Source organism: Carassius gibelio, chromosome A22 (assembly GCF_023724105.1).
Source record: "Carassius gibelio isolate Cgi1373 ecotype wild population from Czech Republic chromosome A22, carGib1.2-hapl.c, whole genome shotgun sequence".
Taxonomy (NCBI): Eukaryota; Metazoa; Chordata; class Actinopteri; order Cypriniformes; family Cyprinidae; genus Carassius; species Carassius gibelio.
Window position 1 is genome coordinate 17,783,966 of NC_068392.1, and position 24,555 is coordinate 17,808,520.

The window sequence follows — 24,555 nt, forward strand, 5'->3', positions numbered from 1 at the left end:
AGCTGGTCAGTCAGCTGCAATATGTGCTTCTGTCCCAGAGAACTGATGTGGCAACTCTACACTTATAGTGTGGGATTCCCTGCCTACTTCCTTCTTGAGCCTATTGGGACTCTCTCATGTACCATTGAGACCAGTCTCTAGAAGAGAGGAGTAAGTAAGGCAACTCTGCTTTTGGTGCCATGGGATTCCTGATCTGCTCCTTTCCTGGACCTATGGGGAACCATTGTGCACCCACTGGGAAGAGATTGGTCTCTCGTGGAGAGGCATGCTCTTCATTTAAAGGCAGTAGTGACAAGGTAGTACTAATTTCAGGTATGCCTTAATAACAGGGTTTGTGACTGTGCTTTCTTCTAAGAAGATAAAGAGACAGTCTTGATGTAAGTGAAGGACAGTCGTTCCATCAAAATCAGTATTACAAAAGGATTGTCCGTCTAGCCATAACATACCTCTTGGATCACATAAGAATACCTAAAAAAAAAAAAATTTCATGAAGAATCCATCTTTTTTTGATAAATACCAGACCGGTATTGACATATAAGAGGGGGAACAATCAGATATGAACATTGCATTCGAAAAGAATGCCAACACCAAATAACAGAATAATGAAACAACAGAGGGCTGATGGGAAACCATCTCCCCCGCCCCCTAGCCGTTCTATTACTGCTATCTGACCGTGTCTAGAGAACACAGAAAGGGCACTCTCTCTCATTATATGCACACAAAGAGGACACTGGGTAATTTAATACCTTATCTGGAAAAGCACAGTGATCGCAAACACACTAAAAGCCTTGGAGCACAGTGTTAAAAGCAAGAGCAAGCAATGGCAATAAAGCTCTAAATAAAGCTAATCATTAGACACTGAGGTACAGGTCTGAAAGAGATGCAACCTTTATGTTTAATTAGATGAAGTCTGTGTAAGTGGCAGCTTGGAAAATAAGGGTTAGGGGGCAATAAGGGAGGAATAAACATATAATGAAAGGCCATAAGAGAGACCAGGTAATAGGCAGCTATGGCACGATGCACACGTTTCAGAGTTCCAGGCGTTGACAGGCAAACAATCAATCACTCTTTTACTGCTGAGTCAATTCATTTTTAAATTGCTTTAAGTTAGGATCCGATAAACAAAATGGATAGATACCCTCTATTGACCATTCACCCTATTGTGAATCTAATCCCGCATTGTCTTTTTCTTCCAAGAAACAAAAAAGGGTTTCATTTTGCAGAATGTTCTGGTCATTTTTTTCTATGCGTAACAACTGTGGCCTGGAGCTTTCAGGCTTCAAAAAAGATCAAGAACCACCATAGAAGCAGTTGAATTGTGTGCTAGAATCCTTCTGAAATTATAGCTTTGATAAAAGAACATGATGAAGTTGAGAACCTTTGGTTTAGGATGTTATTAGTCTCAGCCTCAGACATCACGCCCATGGACTGTTGGCTGAACGTCTGATCCATACAACACACCAAAGTGGAAATACTTCAGGTTTCAAAGTCATCGTCGGATTGTTTGAATTATACAGAATTATGCATAGTTCCGCGAGACGCGTGTGTCGCGCTCTTTAACGCTCCGTCTGGAAACAAAGATGCCATGCCATCAACCCCCCTCACGAAAGAAGAAAGCCATTGTGTTTACAACTATGATGACGAGTGCTTATTAGGATTAACTAAACGCCGGATTCTCAAAAGTATCTAAAATATTTCAAGTTCGCAGCACAGAAACCTTAAAATATATCTGAGAGTTTTACACACCGGTCTGTTAATGTGGTGACATTTCCACGCCCTGAAACGTGCCACTGAACGAAACGAACTGTGATTGGTTGTTAGACCTGTCGGTCAAACGGCCTCATGGGCGGGGCTTGGCCAAAGAGCTGCCATGGATTCCAGACCTTCAGCCGTCAGTCCGACGGTCTGGCTACGTGAGACTAGGTTATTATATACTAACACCCTTTTCACCAGAGAACAACTCCAACCAGATCATTGAGTCAAATAGTTACTTATGCTATTTCGGTAGAAACTGTACAATGGTAAATGTATTCAGGATTCAGTGTATTTTTTAACCAAGTATAAAATGTTGATTCTGATGAATAATTGAATTTTTACTGTGCAGCCAGCATTTTAGCAGCATAATTAACTAATAATTTAAAGGTCCCATTGTTCGTGATCCCATGTTTTAAACTTTAGTTAGTGTGTAATGTTGTTGTTAGAGTATAAATAATATCTGTAAAATACTAAAGCTCAAAGTTCAATGCCAAGCGAGATATTTTATTTAACAGAATTTGCCTACAAAAAAACAACCCGTTTGGACTACATCCCTCTAGTTCCTGAAGTAATGACGTCACTAGAACCTTTTTAACTAACCTCCGCCCACATGAATACACAAACAGGGGGCGTGGTCTTGTTGCGCTTCGACAGAGAAGAGGAAGAGCTGTGTTTGTGTTTGTCGCCATGTCGTTTGAAACGCTGTTATTTTCATCTCAGAGTCCAATCATCTTTGTTTTGGCTTCCCAGGGACGCTGTACTTGGAGATTAATGGATACAATTTATGTTTAACTCGGTTCCAAAAAATTATAGTCCACATGTAAAACTATGTGCAGCACATTTTGCTGAGGACAGCTTCCTCAATCTCAATCAGTTTAATGCCGGATTCGCACAAAGATTATTCTTGAAAGATGCAGCAGTTACATACAACCGGTAAGTGTATTTTATTATTTAAGTTGGTGCGTTTAACAGTTTCTGTAACTTATTACACAAAGGGCAACGCTGTTTAGCTTTGTTAACTAGATGTTAGGGCTGTGCAAAAAAACAAATGCGATTTTAATGCGCATCTCGTCAGTAAAAACGCTCCTGTGATTATAGGTACATCTCCAGCACATGCTCCCGCACACTCGCTTCTCAAAACTAGTCCAATCGCGTTTCCAGGAGGGCAGCGTGCGCTCAGCTGGTGTCGAATCACAACACAGGAACCACTGGCACAATCAGAACATGTTACGTATTTCTGAAGGAGGGACTTTATAGTACAAGGAAGTCATCAGCCTGTTTTTATGACAGTGAAAACAGCGGTATACAGATAAGTGAATTGTGTGAAAAATACTGTTTTTTTTTTTACACACGAAACATGAACACGTTATATTGCACACTGTAAACACAATCAAAGCTTCAAAAAAAGCACGAAAAACAGGACCTTTCAGAGTAAGACACAGAGACACAAGACATGACTAGAAGACATGATTAGAAGGGACTAAGGGAGAAAACTTGGGCAAAACTGAATCTATATGAATGGTAAATGGTTATGTGGACACAATCCTAAATGCAAATCAGTCTGCTGTGAACGTGCTTTACATTCACTTCAATCAGTCAGTCTACAACAGAGCAGACCAGCACTTAGGACAGAGGTGAAAACTACCAAACGGGAATGAAACTTACTTTGAAAACTAGCAATTGACAAATCCCCTGGACGTCATGCAAAAGAAAGTGGATAAAGAAAAAAAAAAAGATGGAATTAGCATTGAGACAAGACTCAGCAGACCAGGGAAGGAATTCATGCATCAAGAACAAGACAAGCTGAAGCGTCAAGACGAGTGTCCCTTCACAAAGTGACAACTTTACAATTTATTCCCCTCAGTTTTGCAAGCACTGGGCTTCTGATTAAGCGCTACTTGCCTCTCTTCTTGTATGCAAATTGACACTTTTGACAATCCAATCAATTCCTTATCCAATGTTACCTATTGGACATCCTGTTTCTGTCTGAATTACATCACATTATACCAGTAAAATCAGAAAGTTTCATTTTGACCATAAAAAAGGAGCCTAATTTTGCAAGACATCATGTTTTTACCATTAAAAAATAATAATAATAATAATAATAATTAACAGGCTGGTTGAATGATTAAATTCAGAGTATACTGCTTTAAAGTAAATTGATAAGGGGGAATGTCTCTGGTCGATGAAACCGATGGTTTGACGTGATGGATGGTCTCTTAAAAAGTATTGATCTGACAGACTGCTGAAAGAAATAACGGACGAGGGAACAGTCACGTTCTCAACTCTGAGACTGCGTGTGCATATGAAGCTTGCACGTTTGACTTTAACGAGTCAGAAGCAAAGAGACGTGGAGAGTGGCACAGAAGAACGGCATGATGTCAGAGCTGCTCTAGTAAAACAGCATCTGTTCTCAGTGTTCCACGTTATTGATCAGTGCGGATCACATTAAGAAGCTGCGCTGTATGACATTACAGAACATTTCCGGTCCAGTTTGTTTCACACAGTTAAGCTGCACATTAACATAGAAACACACACACAGAATAGCCCTCATACTGCCTGGGGGAAACCATTCACTACAAGCAGGGCGTCGCTGAAAACGAGTGTGAGATTGCTTACAGAATGCTGTTGTCACTGATGCAAACTCCAATACATACAAATAATTATTATTTGAAAAATATAATTTCCCAGCAGCCAGTAGGCCTCTCCCAAGTGTAGGCATTAATGCAGAATAATAAATGAAACCAACTCAAGGATGCTGACAGCATTCAACAGAATAATACCGGCAGAAAAACTTTGTAATGAATTAGATTACCGTTTATGATGATAAATGACTCTTAGAGTCTGTGCTTTCACTGTTTACTGTAAATATAAATCTGTGTCTAGTGTGTTCTGGGTTTGATTTGTAAAGCATTACGGAACATCAATAAAAGTGAGTTTAAACTGACAGACGGACCGTGTCAGAAAACATTTCTAAGGCCTTTTATATGTGTGTGTGTGTGTGTGTGTCTTTTCAAAGTTTTCATCGTGTTCAAAGTGGTGCCTTGGAATGAGCTTTATTAATAATATATGCAATTCATTATAATATCACTAACTGAATTGCATTTCACATTTTATAATATTAAAACATCACCGAATGATATAATAAATATAAAGTCGGTAGGAGAACAGAAAGTACAGAAAAGTAAAGAAAAAGTTTTCAGAAAAATAAATAAATAACTAAAGGTTGAAGAAGGGCTGAAAATAAAGCTGGAGGAGGACAGAGTCGTCAGAAGCACACAGACTCACTCTGCAGGCTGGGCAGGTTCACGTCCTCTGGTTTGGTCTTCAGCAGATGAGGCAGACGTGTGTACCTGTAGCCATAGCCACAACCCTGTAGACAGACAAGAGACACTTCATCTGATAACTGAATTTTTTATTTATTTTTTAATCGTAAATTAGTCACAAAAAAAAAAAAAAAAAAAAAAACTCTAAAGATGATCAAGAACAGACACATAATCATTTACGATGATGTAACCCCATTACATTTATGGATGAATAAACCCAATAATGCTTTCTCTAAGAGATTTAAAAAGTCACCCTTTTTAGTTTTTGGCACTAAAAGCAGAATAAATGTTAAAAAAAACTAAATGGGAGTAGCTGTTCTGCCAGGCACATTTCATAAATGTTAAATGGAAACAGTGGAGATATGCTGCATAATGGCCCTGATATAATGCACCATTCTGAGCTGAAATGTAATGGCATAATGGGGTGGGAGGTGGCATGAGGCAAGGGGAAGATAAAAAGAAAGGAGCGAGTGGAAAGGGTGGGAGGGGATTGTATAAGACAGTGAAATAATTGTGGCGTACCCTCCAAAGACGAACCAGGATCCAGTTGGTTTGAGCCCAAGGTCTCTGTTCATAAGGAGCCAGTAAGTTCTTCATCATAGCCATCCGCCTGGGAAATATTACATCATAAATAATTATTCAAACAGAATAAAAAAAGAAAGGAAAAAACAAGAAACAATGCACTAAGACAATTAAATTATTTGAATCGTCACGTTTTAATCCATTTTCAACTGGCTCCCAGTTAATCATTACCTACGTAAACAAAAACTAATCAAAAACACTAAACAAAACCATCAAAAACCAAACAAAGAACTAAACGAGGCAAAACTAAACCATCAAAATAAAATAAATAAAAAACTAAAAGAAACGCAAACTATCAAATCCAAAAGAATGCCAAACTAAACCATCAAAAAAAACAAAAACAAAACCATCAAAATCAAAACAAAACTGAGAAAAACTTAACCATTAATAACAAAATAAAATCTAAATCATCAAAAACATAACATAAATAACTGTAAGCTTGCAATGTATTTGCAAAGCACCACAAATGTGCATAGAGTATGCTTCTGGTCAAAGATGAGATGAAAACAAGTAATGCAGTAACAAAAAACATTAATTAATCACTGCATTTTGATGCAAACTCAGGCTTAAGCACTTACTGTTCTTCTGGGATCCTCTCGACGGCACGCAGGGATTGTGGGTAACACACGTAACTGGCTAAAGCCTGCATCAGTGAATCTTTGATATCTGAGGATGACAATAAAGTAGGAAAGAAACATTGTACAATGCTTTTTATAATTCAGTTATTTATTGATAAATAAACTCCTGGTTTATGTCCTGGTTTACTATAAAACAGCCTGCAAATGGCAATTTCACATGCATTTGCATGCAGGATTGTTCTATTTATTAATGCTCATTTTCAATATTTTTATTTTTTTAATGAAACAAGAAGCTTCAATGATTTTCTAACATCTCAGTCTTTAAGAAAGAAGTCCTTGACCAAAACAAAGTGGTGAAAAAAATAAAATAAAAAAATAAACTAGAATTGCCAACAAGAGAAGAGCTATTCAGACATAAAAAGCTAGTTGAAATGTAAAACTAATCCATATTAAAAACATACTGTGCAACAATCACTGTTAAAAATTATGTATTCAGTAACAGAGCCCACTGAAAACAAGATAAATATGCAAAAAAAAATCTAAATACATCAGTGTAAACATAATGAAAAGGCGGCTTATGAAATGCAATTTAAACAAATGGGTCGTGTCTAATAACATCTGTTCATTTGCATAGCACATCGCTCATGATTCAGCAGTCGTGAGTATTTCATAGCCCTAACCTTAAACAGGATTAAGAAAATGCTGCAGCTACAACTCATCACACAAAGGACTTCATGTTGCCTGAGAGCTGAGAGAGGAAGCTTTTAATTATACCTTTACGTGAGAAATGAGGTGAAGTGATTTACGGTGCAAGCCAATGGCTATATTAGGTTAAAGAATTCCCATTAAAACAGCCAAAAAATTCATTATTGTACGGATTTCAGGGCTGCTCGATTTTTTCTTGTAATTTTCTGCAGTTAAGGATGGATGGATGGATGGATTAAATTAAATGTATGCATTTAGCAGACACTTTTATCCAAAGCGACTTACAGTGCATTCAGGCTATCAATTTTTACCTATCATGTGTTCCCGGGGGAATCGAACCCACAACCTTGCACTAGCTTGCTTGCTAACGCAACGCTCTACCAGTTGAGCTACAGGAACATGATGGGATGGATGGATGGATGGATGGATGGAATAATAAGCAGACTGTCAGATGGGTGGGTGGATGGATGGATGGATGGATAATCAGACTGTCAGATGGGTGGGTGGGTGGATGGATGGATGGATGGATGGATGGGTGGATGGAAAAATAATCAGACTGTCAGATGGATGAATGGATGGATGGAAAAATAAGCAGGCTGTCAGATGAATGGATGGATGGATGGATAGATGGATGGAGAAATAAGCAGGCTGTCAGATGAATGGATGGATGGATGGATGGATGGAAGGAAAAATAAGCAGACTGTCAGATGGATGGATGGATGGATGGATGGATGGATGGATGGATGGATGGATGGATGGAAGGAGAAATAAGCAGGCTGTCAGATGAATGGATGGATGGATGGATGGAAGGAAAAATAAGCAGACTGTCAGATGGATGGATGGATGGATGGATGGATGGATGGAAAAATAAGCAGACTGTCAGATGGATGGATGGATGGATGGATGGATGGAAGGAGAAATAAGCAGGCTGTCAGATGGATGGATGGATGGATGGATGGAAAAATAAGCAGACTGTCAGATGGATGGATGGATGGATGGATGGATGGAAGGAGAAATAAGCAGGCTGTCAGATGAATGGATGGATGGATGGATGGAAGGAGAAATAAGCAGGCTGTCAGATGAATGGATGGATGGATGGATGGAAGGAAAAATAAGCAGACTGTCAGATGGATGGATGGATGGATGGATGGATGGATGGATGGATGGATGGATGGATGGATGGAAGGAGAAATAAGCAGGCTGTCAGATGAATGGATGGATGGATGGATGGAAGGAAAAATAAGCAGACTGTCAGATGGATGGATGGATGGAAAAATAAGCAGACTGTCAGATGGATGGACAGAAAAATAAAAAAGACTGTCAGATGGATGGATGGATGGATGGATGGAAGGAAGGAAGGAAGGATAGAAAACAAACAGACCACCGGATAGATAGATAGTTCTAGTGTTCTTACCGGTGCCAATGATGCGTGGATCAGCGAAGTGTTTGGCGAGAATGGCTGCGAGCTGAGTGAGTGTTTCCTCATAACCTGAGAGAGACAAACATCACACAACGACATGAACCTGACACAAACAACCGCTCTAGAAAGATTGAGCTTCACAAACACCAGTAATCAAGAGAGACCTGGAAGCTCCTCCATGCAGTTGGAGGGGCTGAAGTAGTTTTTGAGGGCGCTGTAGCTGTTCATGGCCACGTTGAGGTAGAATTCGGGCATGAATGCGAACAGGGAGCCTGTGCTGTCCGAATGCTCGATGGTGCGGATACACACCCTCAGGAGCCAGTACACATCCAGCATCTTCTCCTGCATTCACACACATCATGAGAACAATATGCTGTATATCCACGCTTCCACCTGAACTTTTGCTCAGATCCAGAAATTGCAAGCACCGCATTGAAATCCACTTCGTATTTTAGTTTTACACAACTAAAGCTCCATCTCTCTGAACCTTAGAGGCCTATGTTTTTGGCAAGTGCCGTCAGCAGTACCTTGGAGTAGATGGTGGCATTAATCCAGGCCAACCTACGACTCAGGTGGTTCAGCTTTTCAGCAAACACTTTTTGGCTCTTCTGCAACTCTTCTAAAATATCCAGCCTCTGAAGAAAAAAAGAATAATAATCATATAAATACTAACTAAATAGAGAGCCTGATTTATACAGAACTGTGCCATGTCTGTGATTAAAAGAACAAGAATGACTTTATGAATTTAAATAGAGCATAACACTTTGATTGTTGGTCTTACTCTGCTCGGGCATCGGGCGATCTTCTCTTCCGTGTCCTTTAGGGCGACGGCATACTCGTGAACATCATCCGACACAACCACCATCTGCAGAAAACATGCAAACAGAAATCCAAAGACATTATCATACTCTGTGCTTCACTGCGAGCACGCACAGAAGATTGCCCTTTTTCTCAAATTGTAACATAATCGCTAGCCATCCTGCTTGAGTTCAAAAAAGCCCCCAATTTTGGAAGTAAGGGGAAAAGGGAAAATTATCACCACAGTGACCTTGTCCAGTGAGCAGACACGGTTTCAGTGGGCAATACTGAAAGAGCACAAGCTCTCCTGACAGAGACGAATGGGTTCCTTTACCTCCAGAAACATATAAAATTATATTATGCAATCAAGTATAGTCAATCATAAATGCAATTGCTTCGCCCCATTTCAATCTTTATCATTATTGTGGCTGTAATAAACTCCAGTAATCAAGGGGGCGATAGAGCTCCCTTCACATGTTTAGGTTTCATTAGTCAACATGATTTTCTTCAAACCCTACATAGCTGACAACAGTTGACTTAAAACAAAAACGTGACAGCAGAAGTGGCTATTTTCTGTCGATGCTCATTAGCACCCCTTGTGGCATTGCAAGAATGAATATAGACTTATGTTAGGTTTTTTTTTTTTAGCTTGTGATGCTAGAAGAATTTGCATTTATATTTATTTCAATGTTATTTTAGGAGTTTTTATTAGTATTTAGATTTTTTTTATTAATATTATGTGCTTTATTAATATTATGTGCTTTTTTGTTTAACACAATAAAAATATGTAATGCAATTCACACAGGGGCGGAGCTATTTTTTGTCAATAATTGCATTTATTTAGACGCAGAATTGTTTTACAATTAAATAAAATGTAAGACTTTTAGAGCTAGTCCAAAAAAAAAAAAAAAAAAATTTTATTCTTATTCAATCTTATTGCTATATTTTCAGTTAAGTCAAAATGTTTATGCAAGTATTAGTTATATATGAGTCACATTTAAGTCTCTGAAATGCAGTGATTTTCAAAACTGTCCTGGAGCACCAGCGATGTCTCCCCCATCTTGCACACCCAATTCGACTCGTCAGCTCATTAGTAGACACTTTTAGACTTGAAATGGTCAGAAAAGGTAAAGAGTTGTGAGAAAAGACGATGCGTGTCAGATCTGCATTATGTTCAGCAGCGGCTGCTTTTAAAGTAATAGCAGCCAAAATAACCTCATAACTAGCTTCTGGGATGTCTGTCCATCAAAGAAAAAGAAAAGAGAAGATAAATCACTTTTGTAGCTTTCAGGATTCATCTATATTCAATTTAAAAATGTAACGTTGATAACTTATTTTTTGGTAAAATTCTTAGAGACATCAGTAGTATTGGTAACAGTGATACTCGCCTTCTGTAATAAAAAAAAAGTTGACATTAAACAAATATAAAAAATATACCGGTGTTTCTACATTATTTTGAAGACTGAATGTAAAATTATTGCAATATAAAGTATATTTAAAAGCTTTACAGTTGGATTAATCTAGATTAATTTCAGGAAAAAAAAGTGCCATTGTTTAATCCACTTCAATCAACGATTTTTTATAATTCTAGTTTCAGTTAACAATACGGACACTGGTTCATTTAGTCTCACAGTTCCAGAATTTTTGACTATCAGCATGAAGTATGGTCTATTTTGCAGCTTATTCTAGTCAAGAACTTCCCATTTTGACAATGACTATTTAGTATCCCATTTTAACCGTACGTTATTGTACTTAAATATCACATTTACTGGCTAATATCAGCCTCAGTCTGAATTTTTATACAAATTCTAGACTAAAGATGTAATACCACAAACTTTGCAAACTTTATCAAATCCATCATCTAGATCCACGTTTGTAAACCTGATTTTGTTGCTCAGAAAACTGATAGTCAGTTGGTGCTAAACAATAGCGCTCCTTGTGGCAATGAGAATGTTAAACAACTTGTGTAACGGTGGTGATTTGAGTGAGAAAATTTTAAGTTCACAAACTTATTTAGAGCATATTTCAGGTTTTGGATACAAGCTGCCAGCTCTAAACATCAAGTACGCAGCTCATTTCCATTTGAGAAACCGCTTTAGTCAGTTCCCAAAACACGAGACTCAGAGATTATGGTCATGCAATTCTCCAAACTCTGAAGAAATCAAAAATGCATTACAGCTTGATGAAATGACGAGGTGTTGTGGTGACAGTTCATGCTGTGGCTGAATTATTCTGCGTATCAGTAATAAAGACAAGTCTCCTGATGCCACTGTGCCAAGCCAATTAACAAAGCCTTTATCAAGTCCATGTAAGTCAAATTAGTTTTGCTTATAGCATAAATCTCATCAGGATCCAACAGAAATCACAGCATGTACTGAGCCACTTGCAATTCACTTCCAAAACCACAGTTCGTAACCGGAGGATCACTTCACTATCAACAACAACTACTTCCTCTTAGGATGCCGTCCCTGTCAGTTTTAATTAAATCTGAATTGGATGGCACTTTTCACAAAATGGATATTGTTCGAAAGCAGAAACAAAGAAGAGTGCCTCACAAACCCCACTGGAGCAGTGATTCACATCAGCAGTGGCATTGAGAAACTCCCAGGAGGAAGAAACCTTGGGATTAATTACATCAGAAAACTGAAGTGCAAACCAAGGCTTTTCTTCTCGCTGGTGCAGCCTAGTGGTTAAAGATTTCGGCCGTTGACTAAACACCCGCAGGTTCAAATCCCAGGACTAAATGACGAATTAACAGGGTCCAGAATGAACACTCGGATGAGGACCAAATGAGAATAAATGTTGGCTTTGTTTTGTTTTATGGCGACTTAAACCTGAATGTACACCGACTCATGGGAACTTGTGTCACTGTGGGGATAAATATGTATGAGTGTGTGTCAAACAAATCTATCAATGTATTGAGCTTGTACTGATGCTACTGTTTTTCTTTTTCAATGACACTGTTATCCTTGTCTCCGACAGTTTACTGTATTTTCTTGTTGCTGTTTATAGAGTCAAGGCGATGCACCATTTCCATAGTCAACTAACACATTCTTTCAATGAATGACGGCTTGTTTGAGAAATTATTCACAGCTCACAATCTGAAAGTCATTTCTCACCCATTTCAATAATGCATTTGATTGGCTCTTCACAACCATTTTCTGAAACAAACGTGCCAGTAGGATTAATAAAACCTTTATAAATAAAGCGAAAGACTCCAGATTATGATGTCTAAGGAAAATTACATTTCTAGTACTCTCAATGGAAAGATTGAGACAAAAAAAGATTTAAAAGGCACCATAAAAGCGGTCCATATGGTTCATGACACCATATTCCAAGTCTTCTGAAGCTATACTACTGGCTTATGTGAAAATAAAATAAAAATACAACTGGTTTGAAAATATTTTAGTCAGTTTTCACAGGAAATCTATGCCTCTGTAATCACACTGAAATACCACAGTGTATAAAACATGGCTTTTGCATGGCCATCAATGGAGAGAGATGTTCTTCTGGACCAGTCAAATCTGGATCAGAACAAGAGGAAATGATGACAGGACTTTCATTTTTGGGAGAACTAAAAAAAAAACCTAGATACATAGGAATTTCACAAAGAGAGGCAGAGAGTAATCACTCTCCATGATTGAAATAAATTTTTTCCCCAAGCGCAAGGACAGGACAAAGGTTGATGTACAGAACTCTGCTGAGCGAAGCACTTCACGAAGAGCATGAATTACACAGACTTCACGAGCACAGTTTTTCTGCTAGGCTCTTTTCTCCTCGCTGTTGACAGAGTGAACATTAAAACAGCTGCTGGCAGGACAGAGGCCGTGTTTTACCCAGCAGTGACTCACTGTTGAAAGCAACGATGCGTCGACAGAAAGCGTTTATCAGTGTGTGTTTGGAGATGTGCAGCGGGTCGGTCAGGATGAGCTGGCACACGAGACACTCTCTAAATCAAAGAGGAGCTTTCAGCAAGATCCATGCAAGTGAACTTAAAGGACCTCAAATGCAAAATGAAGAATGACAATCAAAGTTTTTTTTGTTTTTTTTTTTAAAGAAATATTTAACTTTCAAATCAAAAAAAAAAAAAAAAAAGAATCGGTTCAGCACTGCAGCTGGAATTGCTCACCAGTTCAGTGCTAGACAGAGTAAGGATGTGCCTTGGCACAATTAGGTGAGGTCTGACTGAAAGCACACCATGCAGAACAAAGTTTACTTTGGTGATGAGAGCAAGTTTGATTAATTTGAGTCTGATGGGAAAATTTTGTTTGGTATTAAAGGGGGGGTGAAATGCTCGTTTTCACTCAATATCCTGTTAATCTTGAGTACCTATAGAGTAGTACTGCATCCTTCATATCTCCAAAAAGTCTTTAGTTTTATTATATTCATAAGAGAAAGATAGTCTGTGCCGATTTTTTTCAGAAAATCACGACCGGCTGGAGGGGTGACGTGTGGGCGGAGCTAAAGAATCACGAGCGCCAGTAAGCTTTTGCGTTGAGAGCGTTTGGAAACTGTGACTTTACCGTGAGGACCAAACCAACCAAAACAAACCATGACTAACAGTCAGATTCAGCGTATATTTATGATCCAGAATCAGATCCAGAGGCTGAAATTTAACAACGACTACAGCAGGACGTCTCTAAGTAGTATGTATTGAAACTGTATATATTTGCTTAGCGGTTTTGGAAAGTTTGGAAGTTTTACTCACCGCCTGTGGTTCCAACACACGATCGTGACCCTTTTTCGTTGGGACTGCATTATCCTTAAGAAATACACGATACGCAAATCCGGCGTCAAACTGGGCCTTGTTTGTAAAACAAGCATCTTCGAAATGCAGGGAATAAACACAAACACTTGCACAACTCCGTTGATGCTCTGTAAAAATAAACTCCATCCACTGGTCCCTTAATGCTGTTTCTCTTTTGGTAATCTGTGCAGGGTTGTCTTGCCCTGGCAACCAAAAACACACAAAACACCAAAACACACTTCTTTTGTGACTTTTCGCGACGCTCTTGCTCTGATCAGGCTGTGCTCTTCTGCTTTTTGGAACAGAAATACTCCTTCAAACGTACAACTTAATTTTTGAAACTTTGTCCATGTTTAGCATGGGAATCCAACTCTTTAACAGTGTAAAAAACTCAGTATGCATGAAATAGCATTTCACCCCCCCTTTAAACTAGGGAAAGACTGAAGCATCAATGTGATGTGACCAATGTCATAATCATGAGTTCTGGGCCACGCCATGGTTGGTATTAACACCAGCATTAACTGAATGTCTGTGATCAGCTCCGGTGGCCATAACGCAGGCTTTAATGTGCTGGAGACGTTTTCCTTGATGCACAGATCAGCTCTAGTCTCTAACTAAAATTACAATCAATGTAATGTAATGATCAAATACAGGTGTGGGTGGGTGGCGGGCAGATCATTTGACGCAGTGAACTGAAGTTTGAGCTCATTCGTGCATCTCTACACTACACTGACCTGGGTCTCCTGTAGCAAACAATGGAGCACGCTCTGATGGACAAACTAAGTTATTACACCATTCAGAAGCATTTAATCTGCCCTATGTGTTCTGTAAAAGAAAATAAAAAATTTATATCTGCAGCATATTCGCCGATACCGATATATCGGCGACAGGCTCATATCGTCCGATAATATCAGCGAAACGATATATCGGTCAGGCTCTATAAATTATATATAATAGTGATCCTATATATGGTCAAGTATTAGACTATCTCTGGCATTAAGTCACTGAAAACAATGGATTTTTATCCCAATGTGTACTGTATCATGATTTTTTGTTTATGAAGATTTCTCAGACCTAAGCCTCATAAACATGCTTTCAAATTCAGATGCGATTGTTGTGTGACACTCACAAAACTGTTTGAATGACACAAAGGTGAAACCGCTACGCCACAGGCATCATCATATGTCAGTAACACAGCTCGGCCCTCAGGCCCTGTATCTCCTTCACCCGCTCCAGAGTGATGCGTCCCACAGAGCCGTACCTTGCCGAGCTGCTGATGAACGCTCAGATTGTACATCATCACAACCCCATCCAGGATCTCCAGCAGGGACTTCTCTGTGATTGGCTGGTCGGGCTCTTCTGACGGTCGCCCCAGCAACAGCCCATCGTTACCATGGCTTCCCTCGACTGGAGATGGGCAGAAAGAAAAGAGGTTAAAAACACATCATATTCCCCTTGAGATCAGTGATAGATTTATTCTTTCATTTTTTTCTTCTGAGATGCTCATTGCTAAGCTAACTGGTTTCCATCTGATTTGCTGTGAAGCTGTGGATTGATATTGTCATGCACTGCAAAAATGCTATTTTGAATCAATATTGAAGTCATGCTGTCCTGTAAAATATATCTAAAAGCCTTTAAAACAACATGTTTTGTAAAATTGGAGGAATGCATTTATATAGCTTCTACATTTTCCGTATCTCATAAGCAAACAGTTTTTTAAGAATAAACCTCATGAAAATATATTAGATTTATGATTAAAACAAGAAAAAGGGCTGAAATACATTTAATTCAATATATTTATATTCAATTAAAATCTTAATGCATTTCCATCAGAAGTAAAACAATTGTTTGCAAGTAATTTATTTCACACAATTACATTTTTAAAATCATTTTAAGCACAAAAAAATGTTGTCAATTTTGTTTGATTTATGCTTAAAATAAAAACAATATATATTTTCATATGATAGCATAAGAAAAACTTTATTCAAGATGAGGTTCTCTAAAATAAAAGATATCCCAATATTTCAAATAAAATGTTTTTTTTAAATAATGCTTTCATAGGATTAGTGTTCATTTTGTCATCCATTTTTAATTAGTCTTAGTCTTTTAAAATTTTAACTTTGTCTTTTTCCGATTGGCATTTTCCCCATTGATTAACAAAATCAGTCAATTTTGTTAGATTTATGCTTAAAAAAAATAAATAATAATAATTAAATAGTCCCTTGGATAAGGAAACGGTTAATATATGTTTTATCTCAGTTGTGCTTAAAAGATCATTACTACCATTTGTTTTCAGAGAAAATGGATATTTAGATATCTTATATATTTCCAGGTGTTGGGAATCTGCTAAATAAATAATCAGCCATTAAATAATATTTAAAATGGTACTATAAATTGAAATGTAAAATTAGTAAAAATTCAATTAAATATGACAAAATTATAAATATTATAAATTATTAAAATATGTTTTATGTATAATTGTCGTTGCTGCTGTATAAAAAAGGACTCACTGTCTTCCTCGGTTCTCTGCTCCACGGCGAGGGTCCGGACTTTGACCTTCTCCGGCGGGGCGAGGGGTCGTCGAGGGGTCATGAGGCTGACGGCCGCGGTGCTCAGGAAGCGGTTGGCTCTGCCCAGCGTCGGGGAACTCAACCAGCTGGGACGGGCCAGAGCGCCGCCCATGGCCACAGAGCCAGACGGTCTCTGCCGGTCCCAAACACACAACATCATTCATCTCCAGCATCTAGACTCACAGCTGCATGACTTTCAGGAGAACGTCCTCGCCACAAAAACTAGAGCAGCTCCACATAACAAACACAGTGCTCTACACCAGACACCCTTCATGAGACACAGTCAAGGTCACTTATAATGGAGAGAAATGGGGCCAGTTTGGGGAGAATTTAAAAGAGAAGTGAAGCTTGTAATTTCAGAAAATCACTCGAGAAGAGGGTCACTTCAGGGTTTCAAACATTATGTTGCCATGGCAACAAAGTAAAACTGTAAAAATAAGCCACTTTTTTCATATTAAGGTCATATTGAGAATAAAAAAAGCAGAGAATAATCAGCTATTTAAATATTACAGCACTATGAAAACATGTAACATTTAAAGTTATAAAATAATAAAATTTATTTTATAAAATAAGATGAATATATATATTTTTAAATCATGATCACAAATTAAACCACTAACTAAAAATCTTTTTTTTTCTTTTCTTATAATAGTGTATTACAGTTTATACACATCTATTATTAGTAGTAGTAGTAGTAGTAGTCTGCTAAATGACTAAATGTAAAATGTAAATAAAATTATAAATTGTATATATATATATATATATATATATATATATATATATATATATATATATATATATATATATATATATATATATATATATATATAAAACATTTTTTTTTCTAATTATTTATTTATATAGTATATCAACTTGTATTAATCCCAGAGTAATCTTTTAACATGCTTTTATAGTCGTCTTTCCAACAGTTACATATCAAAATGACTTCAGATGTTCAAGTAAGTGGTGAAAGTGCTTCTCGTCAGTCATTAATGTACCTGTGCAGCTCCAGTCTCCTCGTCTTCATCCAGATCGTCCATGGATGAGGCCTGGATCTCCGCCGGGTCTATGATGATGTTGGCTTTCGCAGCCAGGTCATCTAAAACATCATAAAACAGCCAAACTATCAAGTTTAATATCCAGCACAACAACAAAGGAAGTCATTTAGCTGCTAGAAAGAGAAGAAGCCAGATTCGTTTTATACAAATCAACCAAAAAGAGGCTTTTAGGAGTGAATCCGGCTCAGATTTCGACACTGGATAAATCATCTCAGAGGACGACAAGCTCACAAGCTTTTATGAACACTTCAGTCCATTATTTAGTGATGCACATTTTTCATCTTCTGGACAGCAGAGCAATAAAAAAAAAAATCTTGGCTTCAACTCGTCGGAGGGCTTATAACAACTGTTTTAGGAGAGATATGGGCTCCACTTCACTCCAAAGGTCTACATTTTCAAGGCCGGCTGTCCAACTGAGGCATACATGTGAGAGAAATGGGGCAGTAAAAGCAGTTTGGGAGTAATTCAGCGGAAGAACAGAAAGAGAGAAGAGAGTCAATCTCAGAGATTGAAGGAGTGAGGTGTTGTATAGTACATGCACATCTATTTTTATTGTAAGGTGCAAGCTAAGCGCTGGAGTGACCCTTCGACCTGCCCAAAGAGGATCTGTGTGCTTGGGTATTATAAACAATATTATGGGGAATAAAATAAAACCCAAAACTGCACCAAAAGGAGTCTATAATATTGACCTAATTTATCCAAGAGAGAATATTTATTTCCAATAAAGCATTAACTGAATGAGATTTTTGTACTAAATTATAATAATTTAAATTGTAATAATTCATAATTTATTGAGTGTTCACCACAAATAAATAAATCATATTTCAATTATATGTAAACTAGTGTATATATATATATATATATATATATATATATATATATATATATATATATATATATATATATATATATTTATAAAGTATTTTATATTACAAATTCTAAGAGTAATGAATTATAATAATTACATTTAAAATAATTAATAATTAGTTATTTATTTTATAATAATTTATGATTTTTTAAATGTATACCACAGGGCAATTTTACAAAATCAATAAAATGTTTTCTTTTTTTATTTTAATTTATTTTATATTTTATATGTTTAAGGATCTATTAAATGTCTATAATAAAGTAATTTAATTAAAAATAATAATAATAAATTAAAAAATCATTTCAATTTTGATTTGTTTAAATTTTTTACTTATTGGATGTTTACCACTTTGAGCATATTTTGCTAAAAAAAAAAAAAAGTAATTTATTTTATATAACATGGAATGAAATCAATAAAATGTAACTTTAATATAAATTTTAATTGCAATTCAAGTCATTTTATAAAATGTATTTTATAGCATTTCATCACTTAGAATTTAAAATTAATTTAAATAATTTTGTATTTAATATATAATTTATTTGAATGAGTTTTGTGTTTATTAATGTAATTTTAATATAATGTTATTTTAAAATTAATGACATTTTAGTAATGCTGTGTAATATAAATGATAATTAAATTTAAAATAACACTTCATAATTTAAGTCTTCATACAAACTTTCCTTAGCATTGGATAAACGGAGATCCAGCGAATAAGGTGAACATGATTCTGCATTTATCAAGATCATGAAACAATCTAATAAATTAATTCTACGATGTCTCAAACGGAGTCATAATTTAAGACCAAACAGATGATGAAGTCTGACAGAGTGGATGACCCCAGAGATATGGTTTCATTAATTTGGTGTCTTCATCACACCTGAATGACCTCTGGCCGTCTGTCAGCTGATAAATCTCAGGCTCCATAAACATCAAAAGTCTATAAATCTGACAGATACTGCGGTGCCAATGTGGGGAAGAGAAATTACACTTTCCAGTCACAGACAACCTAATTTGAGTCACTTGAGCAGTTAGTCACGACTCTCCCTAAGCCACCCGAAAAGTGTGCCAAAATCAGTCGGTGAAGGAAACAAACTGGCTCGGGTCCGAGTACAGCTGCCACTTGGATGCTAAGGGAAGAAAAATATCAGGATTTGCCACAAAATGACCTTGATGTAGCTATTAGAAGAAGAAGTCAGTATGAAGAAAGGTTCAGAGAAAGAGCACGGCCGTTTCACATCTAATTGATGCTGGTTAGTGAACGCTGGGGTCAAGATTTAGTGTAGTTTAATGAAAACATGCTGGAGAAATGCCATATTGGCTGATGGGGATTTATTATTATTATTATTATTATGATCATCATTACAGAACTGACAGAAATGACTTTTAAACGTGACCTAAATCAATACTACCCAATCAATAAGTGCAATCATTAAAGAGCCTAGAGATGATGATATTGACGAAAGCTAATGTTGATGGTAAAAGTGAAGGTGTTCTGGGTTGTAGCTACTTTAGGTCCACTTACAAATAACAACAGGGTCTAGTTACTCTAAATCTAAATCTAGAACAACCATGCATGCTTTTCATACGTGCATTGAATGTGTTTTGCATTCATCAGTTGTTCCACAAAGTGCCAACAATGGCCCGGGTGCACACTATCAAATAGACTACACTTTGAAACGCTACGTGTTGGACTGAAGGCATATGCTAGCGTTAGCATACAGTTTCATGGGCTTTCATGCGTTTCGAAGCCTATACATACACACACACACACACACAATACAATCTAGCTAAACGTAGTCTATAAATAAACTACTCCACGGTCGCCTGACTTCGGCGTTACCTTAACGTTTTCGACTATTTCAGTTCTTCTTTCAAATCTACTGTAGCAGTTGTAAAGCTGGAGTTAGAATAGTTTGTGAGAGCACGATTATAAACACAGTGAGGCTGTGAGCGACTAGTGAGTCGATGAGTTTATCTGTTCAGCGTGATGACGTTTATTCCCATTTAGACACTTGTTAGCTACCGCCTTTTTAAAGACAAGGAAAAGCTTAAATAAAAATCACTAGTGGGCTTTTGTATCATAGAATAAAACATGAAGATATTTGAAGCTTGTGTTCCCCACACACATTATTTCATGTCATTTCACCAATTCGCTGGCTTCGGGACATGGGACACCACGAGTTCGAAGCTTGTTTCTGGGTTGAAGGACTCATTTCTGCTGCACTCTTTAGTCTGAACAACTGATAAAAGCATAAATACTGAAACATTACTTTAAAAAACACCACGCTGAATAAGATGAGGAGCAGATGGTGGATTCGGCTGCTTCATATTGAGTGGAGACAAACACTGCGATGTTCGGTGGCCAAAATCAACAACTATAATAATAATAATGACCAAAAACAGACTAATTATATAATATATGTCAAGGAGGAAAAGCCCTCAGCAGCTGCTTACATGAATCAATATCGTCAAGATAAAGTCCAGATGACGGGATTCAACTGTTGTACACAAACTAGTCAAAATAAATAGATTAAATTGATGAACCGACCGCAGACGACGGTCAATGTAAAAAAAACAATGAGTGTGTCCCATTTTTCACTCATCCTTCCCTTGATTTACTCTCAGATGTCTTTGATTCTTTCCTCAAAGCCCCAGAAGACTTCGGTCAGGCACCGGAGGGAGAAGGAGATGCTCAGCAGAAACCACACAGGAACCGTGTGATTACCAGCTCTCAATCAAACAAGAGATCACCGGAGGAACGTGTGTGTTTTAGGAGATGAAAGCAGTGGAGAGACGGACTGAGCAGTAATGAAATTGAAGTTGTGACACATGACGAGAAGCGTATTCAAACACAACTCTCGAAGACGCCTTTTACTGTAATCACAATGGGTGAACACTAATAGGCTGATTCATAATTCAAGTACCATTCTTTCTGAATATTACACCAGATTGAGTGTGCCTCAAATAATACTACATCGAAAATAGTGTGTCGAAGGTCAGACAGCAGATTATTTTACTATTTTGACAGATTTAATGATAACTATGGGGAAACTGAATTATGAAATGATGCAAATATGACAGATTCAAACTGTTTTATGGTGTACAAGCAGCGAGGACACTTCTCGATTTTCTTGAGGCATATACGAAGTGGAAAGTTAATTCATGAAGACCAGTGATGTGTGAAATAGTTATTGAATAGTTCACTAAAAGAATACAATTTTATGAGCATTTATTGACCCTGAGGTCATCTGAGAGGAGTTTGTTTCTTCATCAGATTTGGAGAAATGTAGCATCACATCAGTTGCTCATCAATGGATGCTCTGCAGTGAATGGGTGCCGTCAGAACGAGAGTCCAAACAGCTGATAAAAACATCCCAATAATCCACATGACTCCAGTCCATCAGTTAACATCTTGTGAAGTGAAAAGATCTGTGTTTTAACTTTAAACTGTCACTTCTGGCCATAATATGAGTCAATAATCCATAACAACTCTTCCTCCAGTGAAAAAGTCTATCTTCTGTTGTCCTCTCACATCAAAATACACACACGTGTTTGTTCAGAGCTGTTGTGGACTTGTTCTTGACCTGCGCAGATGTCTCTCCCAGACATGGGGACTTGTGACTTGGTGACTTGGAAGTTAAAGACTCGGGACTTGACTTGACTTGAGACACGATGACTTGAATGACTTGAGTGTTAATCACATAATGTTTTCAGTTTGAATATAAAATATATAAATTATTTTTTAAAATAAAGTTGATTACTCAGCTGGAGCGCAGGCTGAGAATAGCGTAGTGACTGGATCAGGACAGTATCATCAGTCATGCCCTCTCTACCTTACACACACCACGCCCACTTAAATCAGATATCACATCACATCAACATGTCAGCCTGAGGGTTACCGACGGTCATCGCTTTTGTCTTCAATAATTCGCGCCTAAAAACGCGTGGAAAACGCTAGTCGCGCCGCTTTCTCCTTCTTTCCAAAGCGCTCGGGCAGAAGTGCTCCTGGGGCGTCTGTAGTTGCTAAGCATCCATGACACGCTCTCTCTCAATGGAGACGCGGAAATTTCAGCAAAGGATAAATGGATTTGCAGCACTAAAAATCGCTCGCAGTAGCTCTGCTACTAAATTCATTTCAAAATGACAATCCATATACAGCTATGAACAGCTGTTCCTTCATCTTAGCTGAGCTTTCAACGTTGATACGGGAAAGGATGAAGCTGATTGGTTAGTTATTGTGACATGACCTGCGGTGCGCTTGCGGCATTCTGAAAAGTTTAGATGTTTTTAACTCGATGCGGTGCCTTCCATTATGAGCGCGCATACCGCGCGCCTACATTGGAAATAGCGAACTTGCGCGCGCAAAAGACGTGATGTGAACGGCCCCTAATGATCCGCTAGCAGGCCGTCAAAAAAACGCATTCCAGGGGCGGCGCTAGGGTTGGGCTAAGGGGGCATAAGCCCCGAATATTTTGTTACCTTGTCTTTCTCATAGAGCAAAACAATTAATCAGAAAAACAAATGTAGCTGCCGCGATTACCCAATCATGAGAAGTGCACATTACACACACACACACACACACACACACACACACACACACACACACACACACACACACACACACACATATATATATATATATATATATATATATATATATACACACCCCATCACTCTCCTTCTTGCTCAAATAGCCCTTGATGCCTTCAGTGTGAATCTACAAATGTCATAGTCATGAAAATAAAGAAAACTCTTTGAATGAGAAGGTGTGTCCAAACTTTTGGTCTGTACTGTACATAACAAAAAAGTATGAAACAACTGAAAATACGTCATATTTATATTCTATACTGAGAGAGAGAGAGAGAGAGAGAGTGTGTGTGTGTGTGTGTGTGTGTGAGAGAGAGAGAGAGAGAGAGGAGAAATGTAACAAAGTTTAATGTTGTATGTAAACTGTGTTTGAGAGAGAGAGAGAGAGAGAGAGAGAGAGAGAGGTGTTCAGAGAGGAGTCTGTTGGGTGTTTAGCTGTTATTTGTTTTATGGACTCAATGTTGAAAATGTAAAACATTTCAAACACTGTTGGCAGAAGTGAAAAATAAATAATTTTAGGAAGTTACAATTTTGTTTGATTCCATGATGTATTTTACTGAACATGAGTATTTACAATGCAAATCCAAATTATTTTAATTTACTTACAGTTACTTATATCTTGTCTTTTAACTTTATTAAGATAAGATTCTGCAGGTAAAATAACAATATTAAGGTGACTTGACTTGGACTTGACTTGACATAGCTTGTGACTTGACTTGACTTGACTTGCCCAAGAAAAAAATACTTGGGACTTACTTGAGACTTGAAGGTTAAGACTTGAGACTTACTTGAGACTTGCACATGTGTGACTTGGTCCCATCTCTGGTCTCTCCTAATTCAGACGAGACGCCTTTTCCACTGAAGAAACCAATATTATGGACAGAGGACTCAAAGTTTAGCTAGAAGCACTGGTTTGAGGTTAAACAGGTCTTGATGGATTGGTTTCATACAAACACAGTGGTTTTAGCTTCACAAGAGGAAGTGTTGTTATGGATGATTGACTCGTATTTTGGCCAGAAGCGACAGTTTAAATAAAGTTTAAAGTGAAATCACCTTGATGGATTTGTTTGGCTGTTAACTGATGGACTGGAGTGGTGCGCGTTACTTGTTACTTCTGTCATCATTTACTTCGGTTAATCTTCCAAATACAAATGAAGATGGTTTTAATGAAGCCTTACAGGTTTCTGTGCCTCCACAAGGTGTCATGAAGCTAATCCATATGAACCGAGTGAAGTTATGATGGAAGCACAGAAACTTCTCTGGTGAAAATATCTTAATCTGATTTGAAAATTACTTTATTATTGAAAAGTCTCATGGGATTTAGATGCAAAAATACACACACACACATATATATATATATATATATATATATATATATGTGTGTGTGTATGTATGTATGAATTGTATTCATTATTCATTTCTCTATGCTATATTTAATGTCTGACACCTAAATTGAGATTGTCATGTTTTTTGGGGTCACATTAAAATTTGAAATTTACAAAACGAAAAATGCAGCAAATCCTAATGCAAACCACAAAATAAAAAATAAAAGAATAAATAA

At 37.4% G+C, this 24,555-nt stretch overlaps 1 protein-coding gene across 2 annotated transcripts in view; it reads right to left on the bottom strand.

The window, feature by feature from the left end:
* Positions 1-24,555, bottom strand: part of LOC127943023 (E3 ubiquitin-protein ligase RNF123) — a 114,872-nt gene that overhangs the window by 78,865 nt on the left and 11,452 nt on the right. For both annotated transcript variants that reach the window (XM_052539113.1, XM_052539112.1), the window contains exons 22-31: positions 17,480-17,580; positions 16,422-16,614; positions 15,173-15,318; positions 9,148-9,231; positions 8,894-9,001; positions 8,531-8,708; positions 8,361-8,435; positions 6,242-6,329; positions 5,604-5,691; positions 5,044-5,128 (exon numbers count right to left, since the gene is read on the bottom strand). In XM_052539113.1, coding sequence (XP_052395073.1) covers positions 5,044-5,128; positions 5,604-5,691; positions 6,242-6,329; positions 8,361-8,435; positions 8,531-8,708; positions 8,894-9,001; positions 9,148-9,231; positions 15,173-15,318; positions 16,422-16,614; positions 17,480-17,580 — 1,146 coding nt within the window. The remainder of the gene's footprint in view (positions 1-5,043; positions 5,129-5,603; positions 5,692-6,241; positions 6,330-8,360; positions 8,436-8,530; positions 8,709-8,893; positions 9,002-9,147; positions 9,232-15,172; positions 15,319-16,421; positions 16,615-17,479; positions 17,581-24,555) is intronic.